This window comes from Thamnophis elegans, chromosome 15, assembly GCF_009769535.1.
Source record: "Thamnophis elegans isolate rThaEle1 chromosome 15, rThaEle1.pri, whole genome shotgun sequence".
Taxonomy (NCBI): domain Eukaryota; kingdom Metazoa; phylum Chordata; class Lepidosauria; order Squamata; family Colubridae; genus Thamnophis; species Thamnophis elegans.
The window spans coordinates 3833871-3854398 of record NC_045555.1 but is presented as its reverse complement, the minus strand read 5'-3'; the positions used below and the strand labels follow the sequence as shown (position 1 = coordinate 3854398).

Here is a 20528-nt window from a genome sequence, read left to right as displayed (position 1 = left end):
TGGAGCCAGGGACACTGCCTTCTGAGGGGTGAGCCTTTGCGGACGAGAAATGCTAAGAAATGACGTCCTGCCCCCTCCCCAGCCTTTGGGGGAGGGGGCCTAACAGCAAGGAAGAGCCATGCTGCTCTCCCACCCCATGGCTCAGAGGCATTAAAGAAGGACCATTGTCAATCTTGTCAATCTTGTGGTGGACCAGGAGCCAGAAGACATGCTCAGGCTGGCAACTGAATCCCTCAGGAGAACGTTTACCAGTTGGACAAGGACTTGAGGAGTCTTGGGTTCCAGTCCACCCTCGGTCCTGGACACTCACATTCGATAAATTTGTGCCAGGCAACTCTATGACACCAAGGGATGCGGTTGGGCGGATAACCCAAGGGAGATCTTCACATAAAACCACATTGAATAAGCTGCGGTGGCGCAGTGCTAGAGGGCAGCTACTTCTGCAATTTGTTGCCTGCAATTCGGCAGTTCGAATCTTACCAGCCTCCCGTCCTTCCGAGGTGGGTAAAATGAGGACCCAGATTGTTGGGGTGGGGGTGGGGGGCGAGTCAGACTGTAAACCACTTAGAGAGGGCTGTGAAGGCACTATGAAGCGGTATATGTGCTATTGCTAAAGACTGCGGAGAAATTAAACTGGCTACCTCTTCCCTTCTCCTTCCCCCAAAGCGTTCTGAGCGCTTGTAGGGTTTCCAGCAACTTCCACGCCCGTTACTTGGCCCGGGCCAGGACATATGTGTATCGGGTAGCCACAGGCTGCACTGCCTAGTCTGACTTGCCGGTCTTCGAAAGGGATCTCTGCTGGGCAAACTGGCGCGGGTAAGTTGGTGTTTTGTGGATCCGGCCAATTGGGTCGTCCCCGCCCCTGCACACCCACTTTGAGACGTAACATTTCTGATGTTGATGTTATGGCTGGCCAGCGCCAGGACAGCTGGCAGCAGATTCGGACAGTGAGGAGGTTGGGGAGAACATGCGCCAGTCCTGGAGTCTGGGGAAAGATCTGATGAGGGCTCTGTGTCGGAGGCAGAGGGAGGGGCCAGGGCCGTCTGACAGTTATCATCTGCCTTCAGAGTCAGACATCAGTGAGGCAGAAGAACAGCTGGAGCCTGTTCCCAGTGTCGCATGTGCAGAGTTGCCAGACGAAGGGAAGAGCTAAAGAACAGGGGTCGACTTGGGAGTAAGGCATAGGTGGACAGTGATGGCCCCTCCCATAGGGAATAAAAGAGGAGCAACAGGGGAGTGGAGTTTGCAGGAGACTATTAGTTCATTCCTGCATTCTTGCCAAGTATTGCAGGGTGTCTGAAAGATTCCGCCTGGCCACGTCTCCAAGCCTGATAAAGGGTCTGCAATTGTGAGTTATCCTGAAAGACTGTGGGAGAGGAAAGACTTTGCTGGAGAGGAATTCACTGTCATTAAATCAAAGTTTAATGGGACGAGGACTCGGCTTCGTGCGTGCTGGGGAAGCCTAGATCAGAACAGTCGAAGCCACAAGACTAGGATTGCAGATTCGCCAACCGGGCCTGCAAAATCTTCACCGATCTGGGTTGAGTAGTAATTCAGAGCCGGCTCTTGGAGAAAACAACCTTGGCATCTGCAATGTAACCAGGTCACCCATAAATTATGCAGTGACAGGAATGTGCCAGGAGAGGCGTGAACACACTTCGGCAATCTGCTTCCTCTCCGTGAGTTGCCGGCCGGGTCACTTGGAAGAGCCGCGGAGTCTCTCGCTGGGGGATCGTCAGATCTCGATGGCTCAGCGAGTTTCCTCTGAGCCTCAGCCAGGCTGATAGGGAAAGATGGCGGTCTCAAAAGTTGTGACCCAGGATCCCTGAGACAGTAAAAATCACACACTTCCTCCCCCAAAACCCTCTTTTTATTAAAAGGTTGTTAATTATGGCCATTCACAACAGGGTCTGTGAAGAGTCCGACAGTAGTCTGCCAAAGTCTTTCGGGATAGGGCTGATAAGCACCCATCTTTATCTCCCTTGAAATGCTGCCAGAGATCTGATTACCACTTAGCTTTGCCAGGCCAAACGGAGCACAGAGTCAAAACGGAGCTTCAGAGTTTGAAACCGACCACAACGAACACAATTGCTTCCTTCTCTTTATGGGAGGGGGCCAATCAATCTCCGAGCCTTTACTCCTGAGTCGCCCCTTTTGTCTTCACAGTTCTTGTCTCCTGGCAGCTCTGCGCATCCCAAACGGGAACAGGCTCACGTATGTGTGTACAATTAAATACATATTATACTCCCTTTCAAATAGCCAACAAGATATTCTGGTTTTAATTCCATATCTTGCTTTACAATTGTTTCAAACCACTAACTTCTGAATAGCTACTTGGACCAACCTAAGTACTAATTCATAATTACATATCCGTCACATGGTGGCAAGCCACTCCCATCAGGTCACATGGGCAGCAAGCCACTCCCACAAAGGAGGCCACACCCACATAGTAGGTTCCAGCAATTTTTGAAACCCACCACTGGTGGGAGACCCCCGATAAAGCTGTCCATGGGGAAAGCTCCAAGAAAGCAACAGCCAGGGCAACGTACTTCCAACTCCTACCACTGAAATTGCAGCCACATCTATTAAGGCACCAAGAGAGGCGGTCTTATGAACCGTGGGACCCGATCCAGGGGAAAAAAAACCTCACCCCTTAACTTGATTGAATGAAGCGGCTACGGCAGACTGTGGGCTCCTTCTGTTGTGGTCCGCGGGTGGCCTGAGGAGCTGGCAGCAGAGTCGGGCATTGAGGAGACTGGGGAGGAACATGGGCCACTCCTGGAGTCTGGGGAAGGCTCTGCATTGGAGGCAGAGAGGGGACCAGGGACATCTGGTAGTGATGTGCTGTCTCCAGAGCCTCCGGAGTCTGACATCAGTGAGGCAGAAGAACAGCGTGAGCCTGGTCCCAGTGTGCGCATGCGCAGAGCTGCCAGAAGAAAAGAACAACTCAGAAATCAAGGTCGACTTGGGAGTAAAGCCACAGGTGGAAGGTGAATGGCCCCCTCCCATAGGGAATAAAAGAGGAGCGAAAGAGGAGGGGGCTTTTGCAGGAAACATTCATTCGTTGGGTCGTTAGATTCGTTCAGGAGTGTGAAGATCTGTCCCTGAATCTCAGAGACTCTGTGCCCAGTCCTTCCTTGCACAGAAACCTCATTTGAGTATATTGACATGGTAGCTTTCCCAGATAGATAAAGTTGGTGGTCATAAATACTCCTTTGAAAGACTTTGCCAGGCCTTAGCTGAATGGAACGAGAGAAATTCACCTTTGTTTAGTAAAAGGGGTTTTGTCGGGACCAGGACTCCGCCTCCTGCTTTTGAGGGGTCTAACCCTTGGTCAGAACATTTTCCTCTGTTCATTTTGCAGCCTCTGGAACATTTCAAAGGGCCTGGTGAGTTCCCCCAAAGAAAATTAATATCGGGGGTGGACCATTAAACCTGCTTTGTAGGATTGTGTAGAGATGCTGGTGTCAGGGTTCCAAATAGCATCCAAAATTAAATCAGAGTCCGAGGCAAAGGATTCCTCAAAGTTCCAATTGATTAAGAGAGCCATGTTGGCACATCTGGGAAAACCTGAATCTGAAAGCTTCCCGGTTTTCCCCACCCACTTGAAAGTTCAAGATCTTGCCCCAACACCCACAAATCCAATCACATGGTCCAATCTCCCACTGCCCTGCTGGCAGCTTCCACCCATCCAGTTCCGATCAGGTGCAGAGGTGCAAAGACCTTGGCTTTCTAGAAAGAATGTGTTATGGCTATGTATCATCTAATTCCATACAATCCCCCCTCCCATTTTCCCATGATAGAAGAGGTAGAGTAGAATAATAGAAAGTGTGGCAGGCCAAAGATCCAAGAGGAATATGGCTGCAGGCCTAACAGCTGGGTCAGACCAATCGAAGTGTGTGTGTGTGTGTGTTTGCAATGCATTTTCCCTTCCCTGAAATCTTCCGAGGACAAGATAGGGACAGGTTGTCACTCTGCGTGGTGGCTAGGAGTCCAAAATTGCTTGATGGCTTGTTCCACAATCTTCTTCCTCTGGTTTAGCCACTTGAACCTGTCTGCCATGCAGGAAGCAGCCACTTTCCTGGTGGGCACCCACGACTTCTCCACCTTCTGCTCAGCCAGCTCCGAGAAGTCAGCGAGAAGCCCCATCAGGACGCTGAACTGGGCGGAGGTGAGGCCTTCCCAGGGCTTCCTTGCCGAGCACAGCATGGACAGGTAAGGTTGCCCCTGGGCCTTCAGCCGCAATTTTGCACCTTCCTCTCTTTTCCCCATAATTTTTCCCGCCCAATTGGTTGCTAGTTTAAGGATAAGCCACGGTGGCGCAGTGGTTAGAGTGCAGTACTGCAGGCTCTTTCTGCAGACTGCCGGCTGCCTGCAATTTGGCAGTTTGAATCTCAGCCGGCTCAAGGTTGACCCTTCCTTCCTTCCTTCCTTCCTTCCTTCCTTTCCATCCTTCCTTCCTTTCTTCCTTTCCATCCTTCCTTCCCTTCCTTCCCATCCTTCCTTTCCACCCTTCCGTTCTTTCCTTCCTTCCCTTCCTTCATTTCCATCCTTCCTTCCTTTCCACCCTTCCGTCCTTCCCTTCCTTCTTTCCTTCCCTTCCTTCCTTCCATCCTTTCCATCCTTCCTTCCTTACCTACCTACCTACCTTCTAGTTAGAATGCAGTATTGCATTCCTCTCCCTACTGCCAGCAGTTCAAATCTCACCAGGTCGGTAAAATGAGGACCTGGATTGTTGGGAGCAAGACACCGTCAACCGCTTAGAGAGGCCCAGGAAAGCCCTGTGAAGCGGTATTGACTCAGCCTTCCGGCCATCCGAAGTGGGTAAATGAGGACCCAGATTGTTGGGGGCAAGAGGCTGACTCTGTAAACCGCTTAGAGAGGACTGTAAAAGCACTGTGAAGTGGTATTTATAAGTCTATGTGCTATTGCCCTTCCTTCCTTCCTTCCTTCCTTCTCTCCCTCCCTTCCTCCCTCCGTCCCTCCCTCCCAGTGGTTAGAATGCAGTATTGCAGGCTAATTGCCCACTGCCAGGAGTTCGATCCTGGCTCAAGGTTGACTAAGGCTTCCATCCTTTTGAGGTGGGTAAAACCCAAATTATTCGGGGCAATAGGCTGACTCTGTAAACTGCTTAGAGAGGGCTGTAAAAGCGTTGTGAAGCGGTATATAAATCTTAAGTACTATTGCTTCCTTCCTTCCTTCTCTCCCTCCCTCCCAGTGGTTAGATTGCAGTATTGCAGGCTAACTGCCCACTGCCAGGAGTTCGATCCTGACCGACTGGCTCAAGGTTGACTCACATCCTTCCGAGGTGGGTAAAATGAGGAGCCAGATTGTCGTGGGGGGGGGGGCAAGAGGCTGACTCTGTAAACCGCTTGGAGAGGGCTGTAAAAGCACTGCGAAGCGGTATATAAGTCTAAGGGCTACTGCTATTAAGATAATATCTTGCTTGGGTTACATGAATGTAGCAATTGCTTTTCTTAACCCAAGTTTGGGTGACGAAAAGCTTCTTTGAAAAGATGGCTTTGAAACATCCAGATTGACACGTGTCATCTGGAGGGGAAGCAAGAGTGGGGGGAAAGAATATTATATAGCTAGAAATGGACCAAAATGAAACAGGGGAGGATCTCAAATGAACAGGCCTCCCAAGGATAAGAAACTTTCCTTTGAATGTTTGGTGTTAAGCAATTTGCATCTGAGAAGCTGAGTTTTTAAGGATTTAAATATAGTGTGAGATGGAAAGAGGATTTTAAGACTTGTGGACTTCAACTCCCAGAATTCCCCAGGTGGGGAATTCTGGAAACTGAAGTCCACAAGTCTTAAAGTTTCCAAGTTTGCACACCCCTGATCTACTGGCAGGGAAGGTCAAAGAGCTCTCCATGGTCCTGAACGTCTTCTATTTTGCTGAAGCTCAAGAGTGAGAAATTTCACACTCCAACCCTGCCAGAGGGTTTGCCAACTTCACTGCGAACCTAAGGACTAGAAACTTGCCTAGGAGAGGAGGATGGAAGGAGAGGAAGAGAAGGAGAGAGAGTGGGAAGGAGAAGGGAAGAGGCTGAGCGGGAGAAAGGTAAGGGAAGAAGGAAGGGGGAAGGAGAAGAAGAAGGAGGAAAGTAGAGGAGGGAGGGAGAAAAGAAGGGCAGGGGAAGGAGAGGGAGAAGGAAGAAGTGGAGAAGGGAGGGAGGGAGAAAAGGAAGAGGAAGAAGAGAAAGAAGGAAGAAAGTGGAGAAGGGAGGGAGGGAGAAAAGCAAGGGGAAGGAGAGGGAGAAGGAAAGTGGAGAAGGGAGGGAGGGAGAAAAGGAAGAGGAAGAAGAGAAAGAAGGAAGAAAGTGGAGAAGGGAGGGAGGGAGAAAAGGAAGGGGAAGGAGAGGAAGAAGGAAGAAAGTGGAGAAGGGAGAAAAGGAAGGGGAAGGAGAGGAAGAAGGAAGAAAGTGGAGAAGGGAGGGAGGGAGAAAAGGAAGGGGAAGGAGAGGAAGAAGGAAGAAAGTGGAGAAGGGAGGGAGGGAGAAAAGGAAGGGGAAGGAGAGAAGAAAGAAGAAAGTGGAGAAGGGAGGGAGGGAGAAAAGGAAGGGAAGGAGAGGAAGAAGGAAGAAAGTGGAGAAGGGAGGGAGGGAGAAAAGGAAGGGGAAGGAGAGGAAGAAGGAAGAAGTGGAGAAGGGAGGGAGGGAGAAAAGGAAGGGGAAGGAGAGGAAGAAAGAAGAAAGTGGAGAAGGGAGGGAGGGAGAAAAAGGAAGGGGAAGGAGAGGAAGAAGGAAGAAAGTGGAGAAGGGAGGGAGGGAGAAAGGAAGGGGAAGGAGAGGAAGAAAGAAGAAAGTGGAGAAGGGAGGGAGGGAGAAAAGGAAGGGGAAGGAGAGGAAGAGGAAGAAAGTGGAGAAGGGAGGGAGGGAGAAAAGCAAGGGGAAGGAGAGGAAGAAGAAGAAAGTGGAGAAGGGAGGAAGGGAGAAAAGGAAGGGGAAGGAGAGGAAGAAGGAAGAAAGTGGAGAAGGGAGGGAGGGAGAAAAGGAAGGGGAAGGAGAGGAAGAAGGAAGAAAGTGGAGAAGGGAGGGAGGGAGAAAAGGAAGGGGAAGGAGAGGAAGAAGGAAGAAAGTGGAGAAGGGAGGGAGGGAGAAAAGGAAGGGGAAGGAGAGGAAGAAAGAAGAAAGTGGAGAAGGGAGGGAGGGAGAAAAGGAAGGGGAAGGAGAGGAAGAAGGAAGAAAGTGGAGAAGGGAGGGAGGGAGAAAAGGAAGGGGAAGGAGAGGAAGAAAGAAGAAAGTGGAGAAGGGAGGGAGGGAGAAAAGGAAGGGGAAGGAGAGGAAGAAGGAAGAAAGTGGAGAAGGGAGGGAGGGAGAAAAGGAAGGGGGAGGAGAGGAAGAAGGAAGAAAGTAGAGGAAGGAGGGAGGGAGAAAAGAAAGGGAAAATGAGGTGGTGTTACAACAGGAAGAAGGAATGGTAAATAAAGCCACCCAAATTGTATATTATAACCTATTAAATGAAATAATAATGTGTAAGAATGATACATGTATAGAAGAATAACAACTATGGGAATGTATACTTAAAATGCTATATAAAAGAATAAAAAATTAAAAAAAAATTCTCAAAAAAACAAAGAGGACTAGCAACTTGCCTGTCCGAGTGGCTTCCGAAAGACAAAGGCCGGGATGGGCACCCAAAACTGTGTCTTGTGACTTTTATTTCAGACTCTGGTGGGAGGAGTTCGGTAAGGAGTGGGCGGGGCAAGCTGTTTTGACCCAGGCTGAGCCACTGTCTTAGCCACTGAGCCACCTATGAGTTAATCCATAAGGGATTAAGAGAAAGACCCCTGGCGTACAGGAGCAGTCTACCTCGGACTGCCCTGCCGGTGCTCAGCTCCCATTGCGGTGCGTAGCCAGCACAACGCCGTCCTTGGAGGAAGCTCCAGCTGGATGACGAATTCCCCACTGGCATTTCGGAAACAAAGGCCAGGCGGGCGTCCGTGGGTGGGCATAACTCAGATTAAATTGGCAACCTTGGAGAGAGATGGATCCACGTGGGAATAAAACTCCCTCGGAAAACTCACGGATCCAACCACGAGGACTGGATCACGTGGAAATGCCTCCCTCGGTGAGCAGGTGCTCCTTCTGCCATCCCACCACCTGGCAGGCTGAAGCAGCCCTGGAGGGAAGCCACAGCCAGGCCGTGGGGCTTCTGGTGCGAATTCAAATCCTCCCTCCTCCTGCCGCATTCAGGTTTGAAATCCAGCCCTTGGGGAGAGGGGGGCAAGACAGAGCCCCCCCCCTGTGCCAAGAGAGCCCACCGTTTCAAAGGAAGACCTGGCACGATGACCCTCTCGCTCAAAAGCGAGGTGCGACGGTGTGCTTTCAGGTTGCGCAAAGGAATTGTAACTTCTTCCTGCAGGTAGAAAGCCAGCAGATCAGGGGAAGGAAGGTTCAGCTCGCCTTCGTCTTCCTGTGCAGAGATCGTCCTCTTTCATCAGTCTCCTCCAAGCATTTTGGGAGAGCCCCAATCTACAGCTAGGTCCTTCAAGAGCCACATGGCTTCCGTGGTGCATGGCTGTCTTGTGGCGGTGTGGCCCACCAGCCGCCAGCGGAGCCAGCAGCAGACTCGGACAGTGAAGAGGTTGGGGAGGAAGCTGGGCCAGTCTTGGAGCCTGGGGAAGGCTCGGATGAGGGCTCTGCGTCGGAGGCAGAGAGGGGGACAGGGCCGTCTGCCAGTTATCAGCTGCCTTTGGAGTCAGACATCAGTGGCAGAAGAACAGCTGGAGCCTGTTCCCAGTGTGCACATGCGCAGAGTGGCCAGACGAAGGGAACGGCTAAAGAACAGACATGGGAGGAAGGCCACAGGTGGACGATGAATGGCCCCTCCCAGAGGAAATAAAAGAGGAGAGAAAGGGGAGTGGAGTTTGCAGGAGACCATTAGTTCGCTTCATTGGTTCGTGACTCTCCGAGACTCTTTGCCAAGTTCCGCAGCTATAGGCCTGGCAGCTCTCCAAGCCAGATAAGGTCTGTGACCGTAAATCCTCCCTCGAAAGACTTGGCTGGATGTGAAGGAGCAGAATTCACAGAAAATTAATAAAAAGGGTTTTCTGTCGGGGCCAGGAGTTTGCTTCATGCTCTTGGGAAGCCTCGGTCAGAGGTAGTTTGCTTCTGTCCATGGAGGATCTATTCTCAAGCAGACATTTGAACTGACCCAGGGAAGGACAGAAAATGAGTCACCTTGTAGAGGAGAAGGGAGGCATGGAAATTTAATTAATAAATAATAATAATAATAATAGCGTAGCATCTTTCTCTATGGATTTTAATTTTTTTGAAAAGTTTTTTTTAAAGTTTTTATTTTCTTACGTACACTTATAGGTCTACATTCACATAGTTCTTCTTCTTTACATTTGTCATTCTTCTACATTTGTTTTTCCATAAACAGAGGGTTATAATATGCATTTTGGATTGCCTGTTTCTTATTTTCCCTTTCTTTTCTCCCTCCCTTCTCTCCTTCCTTCCTTCCTCCTCTCCTTCCCCTTCCTTCTCCCCTTACCTCTCCCCTACTCCCCTCTTCCCCTTCCCACCCTCTCCCCTTCCACCCTTCCTCTCCTTCTCTCTTTTCTCTCTTCCCTCCTCTTCCTCTCGGCCCCTCCTCCTCCTTTCTTTTTCTGTTATTATAGGTGTCTCTTTCAAATCTCAATTTATGTTTTCTTGGGGTGGTATTTCTGCAAATACCAAATATAGTTTAATATAATTTCTTATCCCCTTCTCTTCGCTGATCTGTCGCAATCTATATGGATTTTAACGCTGCCTTCTTGCCCGTTGTTTTTTTTCCCCGCCAGCAACCTGAAGTTTTGGGAACTGGAGTTTGTAAGCCGATCTTTCCTCTACAAACAGGTAGGGAGAAATTTTCCAACTGGACCCTTTGAATGGTTAGCTGAGACAGGAGTGGATCCTGCATGCTCTTTTTCACCATTTTTTACGATTTGACTAGAAGTCACCTTTTCACCATTTGAGAGGCAGCCTCTTAACTTTAATTTTTTTAAAATGAACTTGAAGGGCAGGGGTTGCCACAGAGAAGAGGGAGTCAAACTATTCTCCAAGGCACCTGAGGGGAGGACAAGAAGCAATGGGTGGAAACTAATCAAGGAGAGAAGCAACTTAGAACAGAGGAGAAATTTCCTGACAGTGAGGACAATTAATCAGTGGAACAGAATTTGCCTCCATTCATTCATTTTTCATTCATTTCCTTTATTTGTATGCCGCCCTTTTCCCTGGGGGGACTCAGGGCGGCTCACAATTCAAAAAGGGAGGGGGGGAAAGACAAACAGTATTCCAATATGGAAACAATACAACATATTAAAAGAGAGCACAACAGTCCCACAATTCGGGTGGGGTTGGAATCTTAACCCAGGCCAGCCCCAACACTGGAAGTCCTTAACGATATAGGCAGGGGGTTGGACTAGAAGACCTCCAAGGCCCCTTCCAACTCTGTTATTCTATTCTATTCTATTCTCTATTCTATTCTGTCTCTGAGCAATGGGTGGAAACTAATCAAGGAGAGAAGCAACTTAGAACTGGGGAGAAATTTCCTGACAGTTAGAAAAATTAATCAGTGGAACAGAAGTTGCCTCCAGAAGTTGTGAATGCCCCAACACTGGAAGTCTTTAAGAAGAAGTTGGATAACCCTTTGTCTGAAACGGTATAGGCGGGGTTGGACTAGAAGACCTCTAAGGTCCCTTCCAATTCTGCTATTGTATTGCCCACGGCCCCTTCTGACGCAAACACAGGACATATCCCTGGAATGGCCAAAGAGGCCTTAACTGACCATCTGTCTCAATAGCAATAGCAATAGCAGTAGACTTATATACCGCTTCATAGGCCTTTCAGGCCTCTCTAAGCGGTTTACAGAGAGTCAGCATATTGCCCCCAACAATCTGGGTCCTCATTTTACCCACCTCGGAAGGATGGAAGGCTGAGTCAACCCTGAGCCGGTGAGATTTGAACCGCTGACCTGCTGATCTAGCAGTAGCCTGCAGTGCTGCATTTAACCACTGCGCCACCTTGGCTCTTGTCTCCACTCCATGGCCATCCGGAAAGTTGGAATAGAATAGAATAACGAGTTGGAAGGGACCTTGGAGGTCTTCTAGTCCAACCCCCTGCTTAGGCAGGAAACCCTACGCCACTTCAGACAAATGGTTATTCAACGTCTTCTTAAAGACTTCCAGTGATGGAGCACCCGAGTCCAGTTACTGGAACTGGGTAGGTCTAGTTGAATGAAAAGAAGGACCAGGGGAGACATGAGTTTTCCAATATCTCAGGGGCTGCCCCAAAGAAGAAGGAGTCAAGCTATTCTCCAAGGCACCTGAGGGCAGTACAAGAAGCAATGGGTGGAAACTAATCAAGGAGAGAAGAATCTTGGAACTGAGGAGAAATTTCCTGACAGTTAGAACAATTACCATATTTTTCAGAGTATAAGACGCACCTTTCCCCCCCTCTCCCCCCAAAAGAGGGTGAAAATCTGGGTGCATCTTATACAATGACTACAGCATTTTTCACCTCCCGAAACCCCGCCCTGTGCATCCCGTTTTTCGCAAAAATGGTCACACAGAGGGTTTGGGAGGCCTGCAAAGGGCTCCTGGAGGCTGGGGAGGGTAAAAACGAGCCCGTTTTCACAAAAACGGGGATGTTTTTGCCCTCCCCAGCCCCCAGGAGCACTCTACAGGCCTCCCAAACCTTCTGCATGCCCCCCCCTTTTTTTGCAAAAAACAAAGAAACCCTATACTCTGGTGCATCTTATAGTCCGGAAAATACGGTAATCAACAACTTGCCTCCAGAAGTTGTAGGTGGTTCATCACTGGAGGTTTTTAAGAAGAGATTGGATAACCCTTTGTCTGAAGTGGTGTAAGGCTTCCTGCCTAAGCAGAGAGTTGGACTAGAAGACCTCCAAGGTCCCTTCACACTGTCATTCTATTCTATTCTATTCTATTCTAGAGGCATGTTGTTCCACTGATTAATTGTTCTAACAGTCAAGAAATTTCTCCTCTGTTCTAAGTCGCTTCTCTCCTTGATTAATTTCCACCCATTGCTTCTTGTCCTGCCCTCAGGTGCCTTGGAGAATAGCTTGACTCCCTCTTCTTTGAGGCAGCCCCTGAGATATTGGAAGACTGCTATCATGTCTCCCCTAGTCCTCCTTTTCATAATACTAGACCTACCCAGTTCCGAACTGGACTTCAACTCAGATGCTCCATCACTGGAGGTTTTGAAGAAGAGACTTTGTCTGAAGCGGTGTAGGGTTTCCTGCCTAAGCAGGGGGTTGGACTAGAAGACCTCCAAGGTCCCTTCCAACTCTTGTCATTCTATTCTGTTCATCCAAAGCAGACACACCCAGTTCCAGCAACCGGACTTCAACTCCCATCATTCCAAACCAGCCAGCCCAAGGAAGTTTTGCTTAAAGCCCCCTGTGAAAATATGGATGCCTCTTGGCGGACCCCAGGCATAGCTGGCCAGGCCTATTTAGGTAGAATAAATGAATCATATGTGGTGGATGATTCAGAGGCGAGAGAGGCCGGCTCTCACGGAAGCATTGGGTTAGCCACGAGGAGAGGAGGCGTCTGTCTTATTTTCAGACTTTGCAAAAATAAAAAAGTGAAAAAGCTTTAAGGAGTTTCAATTCCCCCCCTCCCTACGAGCACACCCACCGTCTTGTGGCTTGCTCCAAATTAGCTACAGAAACAGCAGCCAAAACGCTACCGAGCCTCGGCTGCCTCCGTCAACTCGGGGTGGGCGGCAACACACCGTTTGCCACCTGCAAGAGTGTATCTTTGGCGGCCGGTTGAAATGATGCCATGGACACCTACTACCATATGTGGTGGCCGTGCCCAAAAACAAATTGGCAGAAAATGCAATCAGGCGGCTGATCGAGATAACTGAAGAGGAAACAGAATTCAAACCAGGACTTTTTCTTTTGGGAATCATCAACCGTAAACTTAACAAGGGGGTCACCTACTTAATAATACATATTATTACGTAATAATACATATAATACATATTATTAGCAAGAATGGTCTTTGCCCTAGACTGGAAAAACAGGGAAATTCCACAAGAAGGGGAAGTAATTAGGAACATTCTGATCTGTGCTGAAATGGATAAGTTGACATGGGAATTGAAGAACGAAGACGAATCAGAATATTATAAGATCTGGGATAAATTTTATTGATGGTTCTTGATGAATGTATCTTGTCTTTTTATGCACACCGAGAGCATGTGCACCAAAGACAAATTGCTTCTGTCTTCAATCACACTAAAGAATTCTATATTCTATTCTAAGTCGTGTCCAACCCATCGCGGCCCCATGGACAACGTTCCTCCAGGCCTTCCTGTCCTCTCCCATATAGCAGCAATAGCAGTAGACTTATATACCGCTTCATAGGCCTTTCAGGCCTCTCTAAGCGGTTTACAGAGAGTCAGCATATTGCCCCCAACAATCTGGGTCCTCATTTTACCCACCTCGGAAGGATGGAAGGCTGAGTCAACCCTGAGCCGGTGAGATTTGAACCGCTGACCTGCTGATCTAGCAGTAGCCTGCAGTGCTGCATTTAACCACTGCGCCACCTTGGCTCCCATCCTCTGGAGTCCATTGAAGCTCAGGCCGACTGCTTTGGTGACTCCATCCAGCCACCTCCTTCTCTGCCGTCCCCTTCTTCTTCTTTTGCCCTCCATCGTTCCCAGCATGAGGCTCTTCTCCAGGGAGTCCTACTTCCGTCTCATTAGGTGGCCAAAGTCTTTCGAGTTTCCTCTTCAGGATCTGGCCTTCTAAAGAGCAGCCAGGGTTGATCTCCTCTAGGACTGACTGGTTGGATGGTCTTGCAGTTCAAAGGACTTGCAGGATAGATAGATGATAGATAGATAGATATAGATAGATAGATAGATAGATAGATAGATAGATAGATAGATAGATGATAGATAGATAGAGTAGTTGTTGTTAGTTGGGACTTTGTGTCCAACCCATCGTGACCCCATGGACAACGTGTTCCTCCAGGCCTTCCTGTCCTCTACCATCCTCTGGAGTCCATTGAAGCTCATGCCGACTGCTTCAATGACTCCATCCAGCCACCTCCTTTTCTGCCGTCCCCTTCTTCTTCTTTTGCCCTCCATCTTTCCCAGCATGAGGCTCTTCTCCGGGGAGTCCTTCTTCCTTCTCATCAGGTGGCCAAAGTATTTGAGTTTCCTCTTCAGGATTTAGGACCTTCTAAAGAGCAGCCATGGTTGATCTCCTCTAGGACTGACCGGTTGGATGGCCTTGCAGTCCAAGGGACTCAATGCAGGAGTCTTCTTCTCCAGCACCAGAGTTCAAAGGCCTCCATTCTTTGGCCTTCAGCCTTCCTTACGGTCCAACCTTCACAGCCATCCATTGCAACTGGGAAAACCATCGCCTTGACTAGACACATTTTTCTTGGCAGGGTGATGTCTCTGCTTTTTAGGATGCTGTCTAGATTTGCCATCACTTTCCTCCCCAGGAACAAGCCTCTTTCGATTTCTTGGCTGCAGTCCCCATCTGCAGTGCTTTGTAAGCTAAGCTTAAAGGTAAAGAATCCAGACATTGGTGTTTTAACTGCACATCCTCAATAAGCAAACCATGGCTTTTATGCTCTCTAAGCCTGTCACAGCCTACTTGTGAGCTGCAAACCGGGAGAAAAAGGATGGTGTTAGGGTAACTTAGCTTACGAGACACAAGATACTGGTTATCCTCGATTTACAGCCGCAACGGAGCCCAGAATTTCTGTTCCTAAGTGAGACACTATTGAGTTTCCCCCTTCCCCCCCATTTTACAACTTTTCTTGCCGCATGCCTTAAGCGAATCACTGCAGTTGTTAAGTTAGTCACACGGTCGTTAAGTGAATCTGGCCCTCCCCCATTGACTTGGCTTGTCGGAAGGTCGCAAAAGGGGATCGTATGACACCTCCCCCCCCCGGGACGCTGCGGCCATCATGAATATGAGCCGGTTGTCAAAACACCTGAATTTTGATCACAGGATCCTGTGGAAGCCACAACGATCGTAAATGTGGAAAAAACGGTCGTAAGTCACTTTATTGAGTGCCGTTGTTAACTTTGAATGGTTGTTAAGTCGAGGACTGCATGCATCACTCTCCCAAGAAGTGACGTCTTGTTGAAGAGGGGAGAAGCTGGGATCCAGTACAGATTTGGGGGTGAAGATTTAAGAAAAATCTTATTCCCGATAAAATGAGGTTTGAGATAAACCCAGAAAATGGGTCGCTTCTCCTCCTCTTTCAAACAGATGGTTATTTCTCTCGGGGGGGGGGGGGGGTGTCAGACTAGATGGCTTCTGAAGGACCCACCCAACCCTCCGAATTCCGCGTTTCCATTCCCTGCTTTGGCCCCCGATTGTGCCGATGCTTGGAACTTCACTCTTTTCAAACCTTTTTTTAATTCCAGGTACGGCGAATGGTCGGGGTGCTGGTTGCCATCGGCCAGTCCCGGCTTCAACCGCACCACATCCAAGAACTCCTAGCGGCCCGGGATTTGATGGCTTACCCCCCAAACATCATGGCGCCCCCAGACGGACTCTTCCTCAAGCACGTGGAGTACTACCAAAGTGGTGAGCATCCAGGATTCTAGTCCTCATGAACCCTCAGAAGTAGCTCAAACAGCTGTAGTGACAATATTTTTCGGTTTCCAGTTTTGGGGTACTGCTGTCCTCCCAACAGCAGGCCTGCCGGGGAGGGTCCTGTGGTTATCTCCCCTCTATTGCAGGTGGGGAGGGGAGATAGAATTAATACCGACATCCACAAATTTGTCTAAAGTTGAAATGATTCCCCTGCTCAAGTCTTCCAGCTGCTGTATTCTGTAATTCCCCTGGTTTCTTTCCTTTCTCCGTTGTCTTACAGATTTGGAGACAGAAGACTGAAATGGACTATTAATTTCTGCCTTGAGGGGGGCGGGTGTTACATTGCTGGAGGAGGAAGAGGAAAAAAAAATCTCATTTTTCTTACGCTCTGCAGGCATGGGTTAATAAACCTGCTTAATCCCAACTTTGTCTGCCAAGAAACGATTCCTTTTTGGGGTGCCTGAGAAAGGAACGGACTCGGAATGATTTCGGATTTTAGTTCCTTCTTGGTCGTCTTAAAATATTCTCTGATAGAATATGGAAAACATCCACATTTTTAAAGGCTGCTCCTGCTGTCAAAAAAAAAACAAAAACAATTTGTGTATTCAGGAAAGCAAAAAAAAAAAAACCCTTTTAAATCCTTTCTCACCATTTCAATTATCCGTCCCGGGATCAGCAATGGGATCTTGAAGTCTGGATTGCAGGTTCTTCAGTACAGTATTTTTCGGAGTATAAGACGCAATTCCCCCCCCCCAAAAAAAAAGAGGGTGAAAATTTCGGTGCGTCTCATACACCAAATGCAGCCCCACCCACCCGCCAACCCCCACCCTTTGACCTCTGCCCCCCAGCAATTTGCCTCCTTTCCAGCAAACGGGGAAAATGGGGCTTCTGGAGGCTGCAATAGGCTATGGCAATCCCTGCCGTGGCACGACAAAACCGTGGTCCACTAAAGCGTGCCTGATTAAAGCGCGTAACTGATGTCATCAGCAGCGCGACAACAGCTACCGCGGAGAAAAAGGGCGCTTTAAAAAGCGCTTTGAAAGCAAGCCGATTCACGTTAAGGTAAGGGTTAGGTTTAGGGTTAGGTTAAGCGTTAGGGTTAGGTTTAGGGTTAGGTTTAGGGTTAGGGTTAGGTTAAGCGTTAGGGTTAGGTTAAGGGTTAGCGTTAGGTTAAGGTTTAGGTTTAGGGTTAGGTTTCGGGGGTTAGGTTTAGGTTTAGGGGTTAATTTTAGCTTTAGCGCTCACAGCGTGCTTTTTTCGTCGCGCTGTGATGACGTCAGGTACGCGGTTTCGTCGAGCGCGCTTTAGTCGACCGCGCTTTTGTGGTGGAACCATCCTTGCAGCCTGAAACAGCTGATGATCGGGAGGCCCTTCGGAAACTGAAATTGAAAGTGAAACGGGCTATTTGCTGCAAGGAGGCAAATTGCTGGGCGGCAGAGGCAGGTTTTTTTTTCCCCTCGTGCTAATCAGGCTAAACTGAAGCAGGCTGTTTGCTGCAAGGAGGCAAGTCAGTAACTATAAATGCCTATAGAATGTTCAAGTTATTAGACTTATTTTTCTAAACTGCTTTAATATTGTTCTCGACAACTGAACAAAATGAAGGAGCTTTTTAAAATAAATGCTTGATCTGAAGAGGCCCAGTGCTATCGTATCTTCTTCTAAACAGCAGAGAATAACGTATACTTCCAGGACCAGCATCTGTACAAGTATTGTCTGAAATGTAACACCACAGTGTACCTGGCGTCCCTGTTTGCTGCAAGGAGGCAAAATGCTGGGAGGCAGAGGCAGATTTCCTACCCCCCCCCCTTGCTTTACTCCCCAAAAGCTAGGTGCGTCTTATACTTTGGAGTGTCTTACACTCCCAAAAATACGGTAATTGTCTTACTGCAGGTGAAATACATGCAGTTTGCTAAAGAGCATTTTTAGCATTAGTTTCCTACATTACTGGAGAATGACGGGCTATTCCAAGTTCTTAAGGCTACTTATACGTTCTCCATGCCTGTTTGCGAGTATACCTTAAGGCAGTGGTTCCCAAACTTGGCAACTTTAAGACTTGTGGACTTCAACTCCCAGAATTCTCCAGCTAGCTCTTCTGGCGGGAGAACTCTGGGAGTTGAAGTCCACAAGTCTTAAAGTTGCCAAGTATGGGAACCACTGCCTTAAGGGCATCCCCCTTTTCAGTGTTCTGCCATTAACTCATCTAAGTCAATTCACCAGGTAAAGTACCATCTTGGGATTCTGACCTGAACTTAAAGTTTCTAGTCCCTAAGTAATAAATCAAGACACTACTGCTGGATGAAGAATTTGGTTTCCCTCCACCACAGCTACATCCCCACCCCTCACCCCCAGCGAAGTACAAACTTTTGCCAGCTTTCACTCGTGCCACCCATTGGGTTAAGAGTTTGCCAAACATTTTTTAAGACTCCCTTTCAATGAATCTTGGCAGAAAAAAAGATTTGATCGCGTTTTCTACACGTTGACAACTGTGGAAAGAGTGAATCTTTTATTCCGTTGTTATTCTGCTTGTCTTTTCACACACCCCACTCCCGTTATTGGGGGCAGGTTGTTAAGGTCAGGATGTAGACTTCATAAATTCTTTGAAGACTTTGGTTTTTCTGCTCTCTTAAATCTTGGGGGGGGGGGAAATAACACCGATCTGCGTATTTCCCGCCACCTCGGTTGCCCTTTTGCAGAAAACCACACCTGCGAAGTGTCTCGCCCCAGCTTCCTGCACAAGACGTGTGTGGGAGGCCCTCGGCACTGTGGGGCGAAGGCAACATCCGAAAAAGTCAAAAGGTGACGAAAAGTAAGCTCAGATATATCTTCCCAGGCTACCAGGATGGCTAAAGACAGGTGGATACAGGTAAGTTTTAAAGTTTCTTTGTTTTTAATGGCGCAAAGGGGTCCCTTTAAAATAAACCTCCCGCCACAATTGGAGTGTTCCTAGCATCCTTTTTCTTGACTTCTTCAACACCCCGTAAGAATTTTCACCGTCCTGAAAACTTGGACCCAAAACTTGCTCGGAAGTTCTTCTTCCTTCTCTGCAAATTGGTGCTAATTGCTGCTTTCTTAAGGCTACCGTGGCTGGGGATGATGGGTGCCCCAGTCCAATATATAAAGAGAGGGGACTCTTGAAGGGGGAGGGGGGCAGCTAGCCTTTCAGTATTTTGGCTAAGCTGCGGTTTGGGCAACCCACCAAAAACTGAACTAAAGTCAGACTTGCGTAAGCCCCAAGGGGTTGGACTAGAAAACCTCCAAGGTCCCTTCCAACGCTTTTCTATTCTATTCCTTATTCTATTCTATTCTTCTCTACATTCTATTCTATTTTAAGTTCTATTTCTATTCTAATACTTCTAATTATTTCATTTCTATTCTTCTATTCTAATTTCTGTTTCTAATTCTAATAATTCTAATTATTTCATTTCTGTTCTTATTTCTATTTCTAATTCTTTTATTTTTATTCTTTTATTCTTATTCTATTCTATTATTTCTATTTCCAATACTAATTTTTATTTTTATTCTTACTTTTTATTTTTATTCTTATTCTTTTATTCTTACTCTATTCTTATTTCTAATTATAATAATTCTCATTCTTATTCTTTTATTTTTATTCTTATTCTTTTATTCTCGTTCTTGTTCTAATTCTATTCTAATTCTTTTATTTTTATTCTTTTATTCTTATTCTATTCTTATTTCTATTTCCAATTCTAATAATTCTAATTCTATTTTATTTTTATTCTTATCCTTTTATTCTCGTTCTTGTTCTAATTCTATTCTAATTCTTATTCTTTGATTTTGATTTTTATTCTTTTATTCTTATTCTATTCTTATTTCTAATTCTTATTCTTTGATTTTTATTCTTTCATTTTTATTCTATTCTTATTTCTAATTCTAATACTAATTTTTATTCTTTTATTTTTATTCTTATTCTTTTATTTTTATTTTTATTCTTATTCTTTTATTTTTATTCTTATTCTTTTATTCTTACTCTATTCTTATTTCTAATTATAATAATTCTCATTCTTATTCTTTTATTTTTATTCTTATTCTTTTATTCTCATTCTTGTTCTAATTCTATTCTAATTCTTTGATTTTTATTCTTTTATTCTTATTCTATTCTATTATTTCTATTTCCAATACTAATTTTTATTTTTATTCTTACTTTTTATTTTTATTCTTATTCTTTTATTCTTACTCTATTCTTATTTCTAATTATAATAATTCTCATTCTTATTCTTTTATTTTTATTCTTATTCTTTTATTCTTGTTCTAATTCTATTCTAATTCTTTGATTTTTATTCTTATTCTTTTATTATTATTCTATTCTATTCTTATTTCTATTTCTAATTCTAATAATTCTAATTCTTATTCTTTTATTTTTATTCTTTCTTTTATTCTTGTTCTATTATTTCTAATTCTAATAATTCTCATTCTTATTCCTTTGTTCTTGTTCTAATTATATTCTAATTCTTATTGTTTTATTTTTATTCTTATTCTTTTATTCTTATTCAATTCTTATTTCTATTTCTAATTCTTATTCTTTCATTTTTATTCTTATTCTATTATTTCTAATTCTAATAATTCTCATTCTTATTCTTTTATTCCTGTTCTTGTTCTAATTATATTCTAATTCTTATTGTTTTATTTTTATTCTTATCCTTTTATTCTTATTCTATTCTATTCTTATTTCTATTTCTAATAATTCCTAATTCTTATTCTTTTATTTTTATTCTTATCCTTTTATTCTTGTTCTAATTCTATCCTATCTAATCCCAACTGCAGGAATGCAGCCAGCCATTTTTATTTTTAATTTTTCAAACTTGGTCCCTTGTTTGCCAAGCAGACTTGGAGGTGAACTACAGAGCCCAGCTGACCCGGCTGCCTTCGCTCCCAGCATGAGGATGATGGGCTGAGAGAGGCTTCCTGCAGCAGGCCAGGCTGAGGTGCGA

At 46.2% G+C, this 20528-nt stretch overlaps 1 protein-coding gene across 4 annotated transcripts; it reads left to right on the top strand.

The window, feature by feature from the left end:
• Positions 1-557: 557 nt before the first annotated feature.
• On the top strand, positions 558-20508 carry PUSL1 (pseudouridine synthase like 1). Of its 4 annotated transcripts, none has more exons than XR_004256554.1 (6): positions 558-816; positions 4067-4215; positions 9794-9848; positions 15408-15570; positions 18273-18442; positions 20423-20508. XR_004256554.1 is itself a non-coding variant. In XM_032231805.1 (5 exons), exons 2-5 carry the CDS (start codon positions 4061-4063, stop codon positions 18377-18379), a joined length of 480 nt encoding a protein of 159 aa, XP_032087696.1. In that variant the 5' UTR covers positions 558-816; positions 4042-4060; the 3' UTR covers positions 18380-18876. The 4 variants fall into 4 exon arrangements, 2 of the variants coding, with proteins under 2 accessions (XP_032087696.1, XP_032087697.1); XR_004256553.1 differs by having other exon boundaries at positions 4042-4215; XM_032231805.1 differs by lacking the exon at positions 20423-20508 and having other exon boundaries at positions 4042-4215; positions 18273-18876.
• The last annotated feature ends 20 nt before the right edge of the window (positions 20509-20528 follow it).

What these genes read in the sequence shown, in the direction of transcription:
- PUSL1 (XM_032231805.1), top strand. Translation starts at nt 4,061, where the DNA reads ATGCAGGAAGCAGCCACTTTCCTGGTGGGCACCCACGACTTCTCCACC. An exon ending in GCCGAGCACAGCATGGACAG is followed by an intron (nt 4,216 to 9,793) that starts GTAAGGTTGCCC and finishes TTTCCCCGCCAG; the next exon opens with CAACCTGAAGTTTTGGGAAC. An exon ending in GATCTTTCCTCTACAAACAG is followed by an intron (nt 9,849 to 15,407) that starts GTAGGGAGAAAT and finishes TTTTAATTCCAG; the next exon opens with GTACGGCGAATGGTCGGGGT.